General features: G+C 35.7%; 1 protein-coding gene across 1 annotated transcript in view; it reads right to left on the bottom strand.

Moving 5' to 3' along the window:
- Dnah14 (dynein axonemal heavy chain 14) overlaps positions 1–14,783 on the bottom strand; it is a 343,676-nt gene that overhangs the window by 91,338 nt on the left and 237,555 nt on the right. The window contains exons 56-61 of the mRNA XM_076872908.1: positions 13,991–14,182; positions 12,619–12,800; positions 8,378–8,486; positions 7,781–7,906; positions 4,359–4,453; positions 312–471 (exon numbers count right to left, since the gene is read on the bottom strand). Of these exons, the coding sequence (XP_076729023.1) occupies positions 312–471; positions 4,359–4,453; positions 7,781–7,906; positions 8,378–8,486; positions 12,619–12,800; positions 13,991–14,182 (864 nt within the window). The remainder of the gene's footprint in view (positions 1–311; positions 472–4,358; positions 4,454–7,780; positions 7,907–8,377; positions 8,487–12,618; positions 12,801–13,990; positions 14,183–14,783) is intronic.

A 14,783-nucleotide genomic window follows, 5' to 3' on the forward strand; every position in this document is an offset into this window, starting at 1 on the left:
CCCGTTACTTTGCTAATCTTTATTATTTAAAGAGATTTAGAGACATGATATTTTTCCAATTTCAGGGACATGTTGCCTTTCCTTGACACTTCCAGGAAATCTATTAAGTTTGGTTATGCAGCTTGCTCTCTGATTTTCTAAATCTCACCATTGTCTTCTGCTTCTAATATATTTTTTCCTTTAAAAAGTTTTCATTTGAAAGTTTTTTTCACTTCTAATACAGAATTCCAATTCTAATACTTCTATTTGACTCCATAGGTTATAAATATGAAAGGCATCTATTATGCATTAATTAGGGAGCAAGTGTTTACCTTATCAGGTATGTTGTCCTTGTCAAGATTAATCAGTTTCTTTAGAAAACCAGTTTCTGAAAGAAGCAGCTTTGCCGTTGCCCAGTTAGCTTTCTTTTGCAGAAGAATACACACTGCATTCATGACAGTCAGCACAAGGAAGGGAGGCTTTGTGTACACCCTGTAATAGGCAGTGAGAAGTAATCAACTTCAGGATGAAAAATCATATGCATTCTGAAAACTCTCTCAGAAGAAAACACACACACACAGGTTTTTAATAGGAGTTATTTGGTTATCTTTTTAAATCTGAGTTTCTTTAGTAATTGGTTATCTTTGCTTTATGAAGATGAGAGCCATAAATCTAAATATATAGAACATTTGAGTTAGAGACTAATTCGTTTTATTTTAAAAATGTCCACTGCAGAGTCATTTAAAAATAGGAACATCCTATTCCTATGTGCCACTTTTCAGGAACAAATATTTGATGCAAAGTGAGGCCTGCTTATATTAGTCCTCCATTACTTCATACAAGGAGTCTGTCTTGGATCCTTACTGATTTACCCCAATCTGCGTTTTCTACGCTCTTTTTTCTTCCTTTAGTCACCGATACAAAGAGTGGCAAAGGATTATACTCTCATGGGGCCATCATTTACATTTTCATTATAAAAACAGCAGCAAGGAAAGAGAATGAACTAAGTTGTGCATGTGCCAGATGTCTCTGCCACATGTCTGGGAATAGCAACAGAGATCATAATAGTAGCTGCCCTCATTTGGGTGGCATTTTGAAGTGAGTTAAATGCACATTAGCACTATCACAAGAGAGACTCTTTAAAAACAAACAAAATATATGCAGGGAAAGTTAAGGACAAGGCTGGTTTTCTTCAGCTTTTATAGTGCTAGGGCAGGGGAAAGAAACCTCTCAGTATGAAACTAGCCTTTATTGAGCAGTTGTCTTAGGCAAGACTTTGTTCTGAGCATTGTAATTCATCCAGTCATTTCAACATCTACTGTCCCATTGCATAAAAGAGAAGCTCAGGTATAGGTCATACTGCTAGAAAGTGGCAGTGCCAGGATTTCAACCCGGGAAGCTTGGCACCAGAGCCATGCATGTAACCACCATGATACACTGCCCCTCTGAAATTAGCCTAAAGGGAATTTGGACTGATATCTCTGTCAGGAGTATCTGCCACAGAAAAAATTGAGAGAGGAGAACCTTTTGGGACAAAGTCACCAGATATGGGAGGTGAAGCCTAAATTGGAAAAGGATTGGCTTCTGTAATCACTCTGATGCCATCTCCTGACACTCCTTGCCCACTGAGCTTTAGCCATCTTGGTCTTTTGTATTTCCTGAAGGCCACCAAGCACATGTTTACCATATCAATTTTTTGCTTTCCATTCCTTTGCTTGGAACACTATTCCTCTAGATATCTACCTACTTTACATAGAAACTTCATTCAGTTCTCTGTTCCAATGTTAATTTTCCAGAGAAGCTTTCTCTAGCTGTAACTTCAGTGCCTCAGTGCCTGGCACACAGTGTGTACTCAATATACTTGGCAAATGAAAGAAAAAATAAATGCATAGGAATGAATGCTTATGAATAAAGTAAAAAAGGAAAAGGACATTAAAAATTCACTCCCCTTTTCTGGCTTCTCTCTGAGAATTTGTTTTTCAACCTTAAGTGCATTAACTGCAGCATGGTGATAGGCTTCTTTGTGGTTGTTGGTTTTGGTACAGGGGATTGAACCCAGGACCTCTCTCATGCTGGGCAAGTACTCTACCACTTAGTTACATGCCTAGCCTGTATTTTAGTTATATTTTGTGACAGGATCTCTCTAAGTTGCCCAGGCTGACCCTGAATTTGTGATACTGCTGCTTCAGCCTCCTGAGCAGTTGGAATTGCAGCAGGTGCCATGGCACCTGGCTGTATGCTTCTGTCCTTTACCATAAAAAATTTTGTTTAAAAAATACTTCTTTCTACTGTTTTATATCCTTATTACAAGATTTAATACAGTTTATAAATACGATGGTAGATTTGTTCCATGTTTCCACATCTTTTACTGAAATATTACTTTGCAAAAAGAATAAAAACACATTCTAAGATATAATATGCAAACTCTATTTGTTCAATGGGAGAGCTCAAGTTAAAAATATGTTACTGACAGATTCAACTTAGAATCAACAGGATCAGATCTTTGTACTCTAAATTATTTAATTTCTTTCAGTATTTTCTTAGCATTTCTTTTTAATCACTACAATGTGTAGACTGGGAAAAGACATAGCAGAGGAAGCACTTCCCACAGTGACACCTTGTGATAACATCCAACACTGCAGTCTCAGATGGGCAGCTATGCATTCCTACTATAATCTCTCTACAGCTAAACTGGCTAAGTAGGGTGGCATAAATATTGTCTTCTTACTTTTGGAGCTACAGTTCAGGTAATACTGTATTTTACCAGTTCTAAGATGTAAATTTTTACATCTCATAGGCTGGGACTCAGTTTATAACAAATGGCACATCATAGTTTAATTAGCAGTATTTTTTCTTTCTTAAAATAATAATATGCCTTATAATGGAATAGAATAGAAGACACAGAGATAAATCAATAGAGATACAATCATCTGATGCATATGTCGAAAGAAAAGATACTTTTTAAAACAAATCGTACTGGGAAAACTGGATATCCATATGTAGAAGAGTGAAACTTTGTCCCTATATCTCATTGCAGAAGTCAAAGTGGATCAAACACCTAGGCAGTAGACCAGAAACTTTGCAACTGCTAGAAGAAAACATGGAATTGACACTCCCAAGATATTGGCACAGGCACCAACTTCCTTAACAAGACCTTGAAAGCCCAAGAAATAAAACCAAGAATCAATACGTAGAATGGCATCAAATTAAAAAGCTACTGCCTAGCAAAGGAAATGATTATAAGTATGAAGAGAGAGCCTACCGAATGGGAGGAAATATTTGCAAGATACTCCTCTAGGGCTGGGGTTATAGCTTAATGGCAGATTGCTTGCCTCGAATGTGTGAGGCCCTGGGTTCGATCCTCAGCACTACATAAAAATAAACAAATAAAAATAAAGGTATTGTGTCCATCTCAACTAAAAAAAAATTAAAAAATACTCCTCTAATAGGAATGTATTAAAGAACTCCAAAAACTTAACACCAAAACCCCAAACAACACAATTAATAAATGGGGAAAAATTAATCAGACACTTCTCAAAAGAAGAATACAAATGGCTGACAAATATATGGAAAAAATGTTCAGCATCTCTAGCAACCAGGGAATGAGATTTCACCTCACTTCAGCCAGAATGGCAATTATTAAGAATGAAAATAAGAAATAAATATGGCATTTGCAAGATTTCTTAAATAGATAAAACTGAAGAACATCATGCTAAGTAAAATAAGCTGGACCCAAGAAGTCAAAAGTCAAATGTTTCCTTTTATATGCAGAAGTCAAACCAAAATAAGGGAAAAAAAAGAAAAGGGGGGGGGGGGGAGTCCCATGAAAACAGAAGAGAGATCTGAGAAGTAGAAGAAGGGAATTGAGGGGAGAAAGGAGGGAGGTGAAAAGGGAGGAACAGGGGAATGAAACTGATCATATTATACTATGTACATATATGAATACACCACAGTGAATGTCACCTTTATGTATGTGTATAGTGCACTAATTAAAAAACTATTAATTAATAGGAGAAAGACTGGTCAAATAGAGGAAAGGAATAGGGGGAGGAAGTAGGGGAGAGAAAGGGAAAGTACTGGGACTGACTTAGAAACAAATTCCATGCTTGTATAATTATATCAAATGAGCATCAATATTATGTATAAATATAATGTACTAATAAAAAATTCTAAAAATTACAACATGCCTTGCAATTGATAGCATCATAAAATTGACACCATAGCGTATATACTACACATAATGAAAAATGTGAAGTAAACAAGATGAGTTAAAAAGGAATTAATCTAAAATTGCAGTAGAGAATTAATAACATTTATCATGAATTTATCATTTAATCTGAACTGTTCTAACTCAGAAGAAAGTTCAGTGAATTAGTTACCTTAATTCAGCAACATCAGATTTATCCAGGGCATTTAGACCAACAATTGCATTTTCTATAGCTGGTAGCACACTTTTTAGTTCATTGGCAGTTTTCTGTAATAAAAATTTAAGCCCCTAAATACATATGAGTGCATATAGTTGCAGATATGACATATTTATGTCAAGATTTCTTAAATAGATTATATATATATAATAGATATTTATGTGTTGAACCTGGAAAATATAATCTGACATTTTTATAATGCCTGTAAGTTATGTATCTTGGATGACTTAGGTCTGTGCATACATGCTTATACTGTTGTTTACATGTTTACATGGGTCATAGTCCTAAATGTAGTGTATTATCTCATAATCCCTGATGAGAAAGTATTGTTGTGGGGTTCTCACACAGAAAGACAGGGCACTGGAGCATTCTGAAGGTGCCATGTTATCTTCTTCATGATTCTGAGAAAGTCCCTACACAGTATCACTGAGAAGCAAAAACACTGATTGGCTTCTGCCTTCTCTTTTAGACTCAGTGTAGTATTAAGAATGCCCTTTTGAGGAGTGGTTCAGTTAAAGGGGGGATTACTGTGGAGCTAAAAAAGTTCTTTACTTCTACATATCCTTTCCAAGTGCATGACAGGAACACTGCTGATACGTTTGCAGGGTCATATGTTTTTGTTAAACTTGCTAAAATAAGACTTTTTCACTATACTCACTTAGGACCAATTTCTCTTTCTACTTTGCCTCACTCATTGTCAACTATCCTTTCATGGCTGTGGACATTTTTGGGATCTAGCTAAGGAGCTGAATTAGGAATTATATTTCTGCTGCTCACCATGAATTCCCTGTATAATAAAGTTATTGTAAGTTATCTGGAATGGGAATGGCTTCCAGAAATACTTCTGTTGTCCACTGTTCAAACTTTCCTGGTGATGTGACATTAATGTGCAGGGTAAGAAGTCATACTACAATATAAACTTGTCCTGTTGTGCTTGGCAGCAGAAATTACGTGGTTAGCAGGGGGAAAACAAAGTTTGCTATGTATTGGTCAGGAGCTGATCTGTTGAAAATCCTTCCATTTATTAGATGTAAAAAATTGTAAGCCAAGGTTTGGATTTTCACTGACACATACTCAAAATGGAAGTATGAGTATACTCGATAAGCATCATTTACTATTCTAAATCTACCATGGATTTCTTAAATGAGAATTGTGAAAAACAGAATAAATCAGAATTTATAGTTTTTAAAGTAATAATTGTTCTGCTTTGAAAACTTCATTGAAATAAGTGAGAAATTATGCTAATATAATTGAAAAAAAGTGCTTTCTTGAATATAAATTCTATCATATATCTATTTACAAACTTGTGGAATAGGAAATAAAATAATTAACTGATAAGTCACTTTTAGATTTTAGAGATTATAAGTACAGTGAGTAGCAAATCATAATGAGAAATTTTAGATCATACCAAAAGTAATAATTTATTAAGAGGAAAATTGCATGAGGATATAAGGGACTCTGGGTTTTTAAATAATCCAGGTAATGAAGAAGAATAACTCATATGATCATGTTAGGAAAATTTATATTTCTTGCTAAGTTTAGAAGAAATGTTGACATTAATGAAAAGAACATAAATGTCAGGAAATACTTATATAAAGAGGACTTGATGGAAAACTGGTCAATAAATGTCATTTTAAACAGTATTTAAAATTAATCACTCACAAATGATCTTGAAATGCCATTACCCCTTATTCCAAGTTTGACAGTTATTCTAAAAATGTTCATGATATTGTCAATAATGAGTTTATAAAGTTGGAGGAAAGTTGTAAACTATCAAATGTTGAGAGCCCCAGCGGGTCAGAATGACGCCTGGCATTTGCCAGAGGGAATGTTTGAAAGGTGATGTCAGCGAACCATTGAGATGATGATTTGAGTTAAGCTATATATAATTGCTGTGATGCTGGATCGATTGTATTGTATATTTGACCTTTACTGTCGGGCAATGGGGCGGCTCTTGCCTCCGGTGCCCGCTGCTTTGGAGCTCTCCCGCTACTTTGGAGTTTTCGCAGGGATTCCTGGAGGGTTCAAGTTGGTTGGGGAAGGTCCGAGGAGGGATTTCCGGTTGGTGTGGTGTGTGCCAGGAGGAGCCACGTGGGTGGCGTTAGAGAGAGGTTCCCAGGGAGAGTGTGTAGAGTGTGCTGGTGGAGTTCGGAAATAAAGTTTGTTCCTGCTTGAGTGGCTCGTGATTTGTGCCCAGCCAGACTGTGGCAATCAAAAATGGGTATGTAGCTTGAAAAGATTTCTGACAGGGAACTTTGGATTGAAAGTAATGCTGATTGGCTGGGGATGTGGCTCAAGTGGTAGCGTGTTTGCCTGGCAGGCGCTGGGTTCTATCCTCAGCACCACATACAAATAAAGATGTTATGTCCGCTGCAAACTAAAAAATAAATATTAAAAAATTCTCTCTCTCTCTTAAAAAAACAAGTAATGCTGATAAATGGAAGCAGAATGACAGCAAAAAAAAAAAAAAAAAAAAAAAAAAAAAAAAAAAAAAAAAAAAAAGCCAGGTTGATGCTTTTCTTATTCCTGACATGAACTTTTCTTGAGCCAGTTTACAAGGGAAAAATCAATGGTGAGCTAGTCAGATCTGAAAAAAAGCCAATCAAAACATTTTGAAATTAGCAAGAGGACTACTTGAACTACATATTCATATTCACTATGGTTCAGAATAAACCTTGTCCTAAGTTTTTATTGTGCTTTGGGATATTAGCCAATGTCAGTAGCACTTATATGTAATTTGTAAATAAATAATTATACACATACTGGTGTGTGTGTGTGTGTGTGTGTGTGTGTTTATTTTAATTGATAAAATTACTTCAACAAAGACATGAAAGAAGTCCCACTCTCCATAGCATGAGAGACTATTGATGGAACAGAGTTAAGCACTGGGAAATCTGATGAATCATGCTGGGTTCTGCTGGTATTTTGACCAGACAGGATAGTTAGGAACAGCTGATTTAAAAATAGGACTATTCGGTGAACAAAAGAAGTGATATAAACCAAGAACCTAGGTCCTAGAACTGCTTAGTTTCTTGCAGACGTTCCTTTTGGAGGCCAAATGTATTTTTTAAATTAATTAATTAGTTAATTAATTTTTATTAGTGTACTATAGTTATATATTTTTGAGATGGTCTTGAATGATTTTCTGTCATTGAAACCATCAGAGCCTCCTAGGAGTGCTGATTAGTCAAGGACAGGGTCCAGGCATCTTTGTACTCCCTATTTTCATTTAATTGTGTGCTGTGTAGTGAGGACTCAATAAATATTTGTTGGGATAAAAATAAAAAGCATTCATAGTTGGTCTGATGTTTACGTTGGGGGTTAGAAAATAATTTTTCAAATCTAAAATATTTTTATTGTCTATATTTTAATTTTACCTGAGCATAATCTTCCACAATTCTTACTTCTTCTGCCATAATTTCTTCATCCTGTTTAACAAGTATCTGAACTTTCTCAACTACTTGTGAATCTTTCTCGAGTTTTTCCATCAGAGCTTCTATTTCCTAATGAACCAAATGAGTTTTCTTAGAATAAATTTTGAAACATGATCTCTTTTGAAAGGAGAAATTTAAATAGCTCATTTTGTTATTATAAAATTTATCAAAGTCAGCTGAAATACTTCTACTTAGAATAGTTGATAGACTACAAGTCACCACAGCATATTTCATATGGATTTAACTAAGGAATCTCTCTGTATAATCTTCTATAGTTAGTTATATACCTAATGTTCACACTAAATTATTAAAATGTTATTAAGTTACTATTTTGCTGTTATTGCTGTAATTCACCCCGCTCATTTTACAAATAAGAAAATTGAAACTAAAGGAGATAAAGTAATTTCTTCAAGTTTGCACAGGTGCATGATAGTGCAATTAGAATTCTAAGTCACCTTTGCCAGGTACCTGAGTCTTTGTGTTCAAACAATGGTCTAGGTTAGACTATAAAATATTTAAGAGATTTAAAATCAAACATACCTTTGTTTTCTGTTCTATTTTAGGGCCAAGAATCAAGAGCTCCTCCTGCATTTCTGTAACTAGTGTGGTTGCTTCCAGGATCTTGGATTGACCCATGTGGAAACGGCACCTGAAGGAAAAAGAAAGCCTGGGCTGAGTCTTTTGGGTCTGAAGTGCTTGGACCCAGAAGTGTTTCAGATTTGGGAGTTTTTCAAGTTTTGGAATATTTCCATAGATCTTTCCAGTTGAGCCTCCCTTACCTGAAAATGCAAAGTCTGAAACTTTTTCAGCATTATGTTGGTGCTCAAAAAGTTTCGGATTTTGGATTTTTAGATTAGGGATGATGGATCCAAAGTTCAGGGATGCTCAACAACCTGTATTAAAAAGGTGTAAGACAACAAAATATTAGTGACATAATTTGATAGCATATCAAAGGCCAAATGGGGTTAATTCCAGGGATGGAAGACTAGTTCAGTATTTGAAAGTAAATCATTATATTGACCATGATAAAATTCATGAAAATAACTCTTTTTTAAAATTGTTTCTTTTTAATCATACATAGTATATTCTATATAGTAGAATCCATTTTTGATAAAAAATTATACAAGCATGAAACATATATCTTATTCTGATTAGGACCCCATTCTTGTAGATACATATCATGATAGGATTCACTTATTTTCATATATATACATAGGAAAATTATGTATTTATTCTACTGTCTTTCCTATTCCTATCCCCCATCCCGTCCCTTCATTCCCCTTTATCTAATCTACTGAACTTCTTTTCCTCCCCTCCCTGCCTTTATTGTGGTTTAGCTCCCACATATCAGAGAAAACATTTGACCTTTGGTTTTTTGGGATTGGCTTATTTCATTTAGCACATTAGTCTCCAGATCTACCCATTTACTGGAAAATGTCTTTGTGGCTGAGTAATTTTCAATTACTTTATCCACAATTTTTTTTATCCATTCATCATGATAAAAACTCCTATAAAACTAAGAATCAAGAGAAAGTCCCTCAATTTGATAAAGAATGGGTACATTAAAAATAAAACGAACTTTAGGGAAAATCTGAAAAAGAAAACTGGAAATCTGAGACTTATCTTCTAGTGGAGCATATCCTTGACAGGCCATTTGGGCTTTAAATATGATAATTCTCTAGAAGGGCACCTCCAATTTAAATAGAATATTTAATTATGAGGTTTGGGGTGGAGAAAAAGTCCTAATTGGCTATAAGAGACCCAAACCACATAATCAACTCTTCCCAGTTTTTCTTATCCCATGTTTACCCCTGGAAAACTGGGGTAAGGGAATTTGTGCATAGCAAGGAAGAGTTGGAAAATGGGGAACTATCGCCTCATACTTCTTCTACCACCTAGCTATACTTGCTAGATATTGGCCTGTTATGGATATTGATGATAAATCATCACAAATATAAAGTGACGACCCTTAGGGTGGCTCTGGTGGAAGATATTCTAGGATAATATGATGAATGCAAGGAAGAAATTGTTGAGCTATCCAGGCACATGTGTGGATAAGACATGAGGAAGACTAACAAAAGGGAAAGTAATTGCAACACTTTTTTGCATTAATTTGATATATCGTGTGATTTTTCTGCTAGGTCTATTAATATGCTGAATATATTGATTGACTTTCAAATACTGAGCCAGTCCTACATCCCTGGTTTGGCCATGATGTAAAATTACTTTTATATACTATCAAATTATATTTGCTAATATTTTGTTTTGTCTTATACCTTCTTAATACATGTGAACATCCCTAATCCAAAAATACAAAACTTTTTTGAGCACCAGTTGACACTCAAATGTACTGACCACATGGCTGCGAATGGATGGCAACATCCCTGGCAGGTAAGGAGAGGATACCTTAGATGACAGGAGTTAGGAATGGAAGGAAGGCCCATTTATCACTCTTACCTCTAGTCTGTAGAGCACCTTGCCAATTTACTTAGGCTGTTGCCATCACTTCCAATTTAACTGATGATCAACAAAAATTTTAATCTTACAGAAATTTCTCAGGAGCTGCCAGCTCTAGTAGAAAGACTAGTTGAGCAATATAACCAGATTAACTTTCTGAACTTTGATATGATTCCTGTAACCTCATTATATTTACAGACTAGCTAACTGCTCTAGTATTGTGTTAGTCCTGCCCTATGTGATGTTGTTAACAAAAACTTAATGAAATTAGACTTTAAACCCACATTAGCAAAATACTACTATCAAGGCCTCTCCTCTGTGTTTTCTTCCTCCTTTCCCCCCTCCTTTTCCTCCTCCTCCTTCTTTTGCAGTACTGGGGGTTGAGCCCAGGGGTACTCTATCACTGAGCTACATCCCCAGGCCTTTTTATTTTTTATTTTGAGACAGGTTCTCCTTAAGTTGCCAAAGTCACTTTTGAACTTACAATCCTCCAAAGACAGCTACAACTTCTTATGAAAACATCAGGCTTATGCTTCCTGTCACAGGCAAACTAATCTAAATTCTTTATCATCAGTAGTGATGAAAAATCACATTGCCATGCACGTTCTGTTGGCCAGTTGAGGCAGAGTATGTATGATTGTCAGTACTTCTTGATGCACCTGGATGAATAACATTTTTAACTGGTTTGACTCCAGATAGGGAGCCTGGCTGTGTTCTATTCTCCAAGAGGGAGTCACAGACATGACTACTCTCATTCAGTATTCCCTAAGACAAACATGGATTTGGTCCAAACCCCTTTTGGTACAATTAATTAGGGCATCTGATAAAGTGGCTTATTTTAAAAAATAATTGTTAGCTGGTCACATAACAGGTTGGGGGGTGAACTTGTAGAGAAATGGTTGTATCAGATGGGCTTGACAACCTTTCATGTCTCCACACAGGTCATACAAGGCAAGGTTTAACTGCAACTAATTTAACTCTTAGCTCTTTGCTTTGAATAAAAACACAGGAAAAGTCCTGTGGCAGACACTACTTAAGATGAGTAGTGATGAAAAATCACATTGCCCTGCATCCAGTTCACTTAAATTGAGGCTGAGGCTAAGCTAAACCTGAGTCAGGACATTTAGTGAGACAAAAAAGAAGCTTTTTTGTTTTGTTTTGGTACTGGGGATTGAACTCTCAGGGGCACTCAACCACTGAGCCACATCCTCAACCCTATTTTGTATTTTACTTAGAGACAGGATCTCACTGAGTTGCTTAGCACCTAGTTTTTTTTTTTTTTTTTTTTTTTTGCTGAGGCTGGCTTTAAACTCTTGATCCTCCTTTCTCAGCCCCCCGAGCTGCTTAGATTACAAGTGTGCGCTTCTGAGCCCAGCTTCCAATAAAATATTAATATTATCTATGAAGATAAATTAGAACAGTTTAAAATTTTCAAAATCTTGGAAGCATATTTCATCTAGAGCTTTGGATAAAAATTCAGCCTGACCAATACCTAGACATGAGTCTATGAGACAATAAAATATAAACCTAGTCAAGTCCAATGATCCTCTGGCCTGTAGAACTATAAGCTAAAATATTAATTTTTGTTAAAAACATTAAGTTTGAGCCAGTATAAAAGAAAGTAGTTATAAAACCCTAGTAATAAAAATCTGATGCAGCTAATATTCTAGTAACTACAAAGTATCTGATGCTAAGGGCCAAAGCATTGGTTTTCCAACTTATTTTGGCAGCATTACTGAATTTTGAGATGAAAATCTGACAAGTACTGTCAACTTATACATAAATAAAATAGGTCCTCTATGGTTCAATTGAAGCAATTTGCTGGGTTGAGACACTTTCTGTTGAGTATTAATTTGAACATAAATACTGATTTCACTGATATTACATGTCAAGTAATATTTTATTTCATATTCTCAATATGAAGCTAGAATTCTATATAGCTTTCTCAAAATTCCAGATAATAAATGTTATAAATGCAATATAATAAAGGGGAACCACTTCCAATGGGGTTAGTTAAGGAAAGCCTGACTAGTAAAGAATGTAAATGTCAGATAAAGTTGCATGCAAACATTACAGCAGTTCATACCAGGTAATCTTTCATTTATCATCATGAGCTAGCCACAACTGTAAATTTTTGTTTCTTAAAATATGTTTGAAAACTACTGTCTTGAGACAATAAATAGTTATTGACAACTTCCATAGATCTTAAAAATTCTGCAATATTTAGCTTTTTCCCCCATGGAAAAGGTAAATTGAGATCAACATTTTACAAATAAAAGCACCAATATAAAATACATGTTTATTATTTGGTCTCAAAGTCTTACCTCTTTATTTGCATTTCCTCTTTTTGTGACCTCAAAATGTATGAAAATGTTTCCATGAACTGCAAGTAGGTTCTGGGAGTGATATAATAATGCCTTCCAGTTTCTTGAAAATATTTTGGGATCAAGTCATTTATGCTTTTGTGGATTTGAACACATGTTGGGGCAAAATTTTCATTTAAGTTCTGAAGAATAATAATTTTTTAAGGATTAAAAAGAGCAATATGGATTTACATAAATAAAAGAAAACTGAACACTGTCAATAACTAGAAATAGTTTATCATTTCTGAGATGTGGAGATGTAGAGAAAGATCCTGGCTAAATGGGACCATGAACTTATAAACTTTAATAATCGGGATAGTGGAGAGGTAAGAAGAGGAAATCATATAACTAAAGATTAACGGCATATAAACTCATTCTCTTAGGCTTCACCCTTATTTTTGCTACAGCAAGGACTTAGGGCACCAGCATCAGTGGCCAGGGATTATGGTGGTTTTTTCATCTCTCAATTCCTTTCTTAAATGGTTATCAGCAGCAAGATACTCAAAGAAGTTTCCTTGAGTAAAACAGAGCTACAAAAATGTGAGGGACCAAAGGATGCATAGGTGGGTAAAAACCAGAATAGAAATGGCATCCCATTTGCTTACATTGGGAGAGAATTTAGGTTTAGACATAATTGAGTCCTGACTATCCATTTCCACTCCACCAATCCCAGATAATACCGGTCACTTTTAACCCAGATACATTTTCTTTCTAGTTCCACTTGCCTCTATTCTTCTTGGGTTTTGCCATCTTTGGACACTTGGACAAGCAAAATACAGTCTGTTTCTAAGTCCTGCCTTGAGTTTCAGGCTCCAGGCATTAACATCTTCTTTTGTCAGCACTCTTATCCCCCTTTCTATCATTTGGGTTATATGAGGTCTTTAATCACTCTAGAATAGATTCTTACTTATGGCTCATAAATTTGGAGCTAATTGTATGTTGTGGTTTTTGTTCTAATTTTTTTATAATTTTGCTGTTATAGTCAAGCTGAGCAATTTACAAGGCATACTCAGAAGGCTGCAGAATCCTTACCATAGGATCTGCTATGCAAAATGCAGGTGGTTTTCCTTCATGGAAATCTCTGTTTACCATGGGGGGTAGAATAGTGAAGACACCCAGGCAGTGCAGAATCTGAGCGTAATTGAAATAGGGTGGGTAAGGGGGCAAAAAAGATCGGGAACTGATGAGGAGTCAAGATGAACAATTGACCCATTTTATAATTTGCCTTAGAAGTTGCCTATTTTTGCCCATCTAGGATTCATTGCTATTCAGAGATACAATGCTATCAGATGCTAGTAATAAAATGAAACCTTCACTTACTTTAGATATTTACCTCTTTGTTCTCTAAATCCACCTTTTCCATTAAGAAAGAGTTGGCTACAAGAAGGAGAGCTTCTTCTGGCCACTTATGGTACCAATCCATTGTGCAGGAGCTAATCATAGAAGGGTATGCTCTACAATTTTGGCGCAGGTTAGGTCCTGCAGGACTCATGATTATAAAAATATGAAGATATTTATGTATTCTCTGAAAATTAATGAAAACATTTTGTTAAAATGTAATTCAGTACTTTGGAAAAATATTATATTGACAATTCCATTTAAAATATGCTTCAGTTCTTTCCTTAGTGGGTGGACTAGAGACTGATTAATTGTGCATTGAGTGTCTGCCAGCAACAGAGTCCTTCCCAGGGAACTCACAGTCCACAGAGCCATTCTGAGAACTCCTTTATGTGACGATACCCTCTTGGCTTCTGTTGGATGGACCCAGTAGGAGAAGTTTGGACTCAGAACCCTCTTTTATGAAGGGGTTTGGTACTAGAGTTTTGTTGAGTAGGGGACCTTATATCAGATGACCATGGGGCTGACTATTTGACTCTTTTTTTCTAGGGTGGTGTGCTTTTAGAGACCCACAAAACTCAAAGTGAGAAATGATCTGGTGAATTAAAGCTGAAAGGTACAGAGAGAAAGAAAAGACCCACAGAACAAATAGGGCACCGGAGGAGGTAGTAATAAACTCTCACAGCTAAAGGATTATGGCTAAGCAATGCTAGATGATATACATCTTTTTTTTTAGCAGGTCCCAGGTGAAGTGCTACTTTCTTTGAAATTTGCCTGTATTGCTTTTC

The sequence above is a fragment of the Callospermophilus lateralis genome, chromosome 13 (assembly GCF_048772815.1).
Source record: "Callospermophilus lateralis isolate mCalLat2 chromosome 13, mCalLat2.hap1, whole genome shotgun sequence".
In the NCBI taxonomy this organism is placed as follows: Eukaryota; Metazoa; Chordata; class Mammalia; order Rodentia; family Sciuridae; genus Callospermophilus; species Callospermophilus lateralis.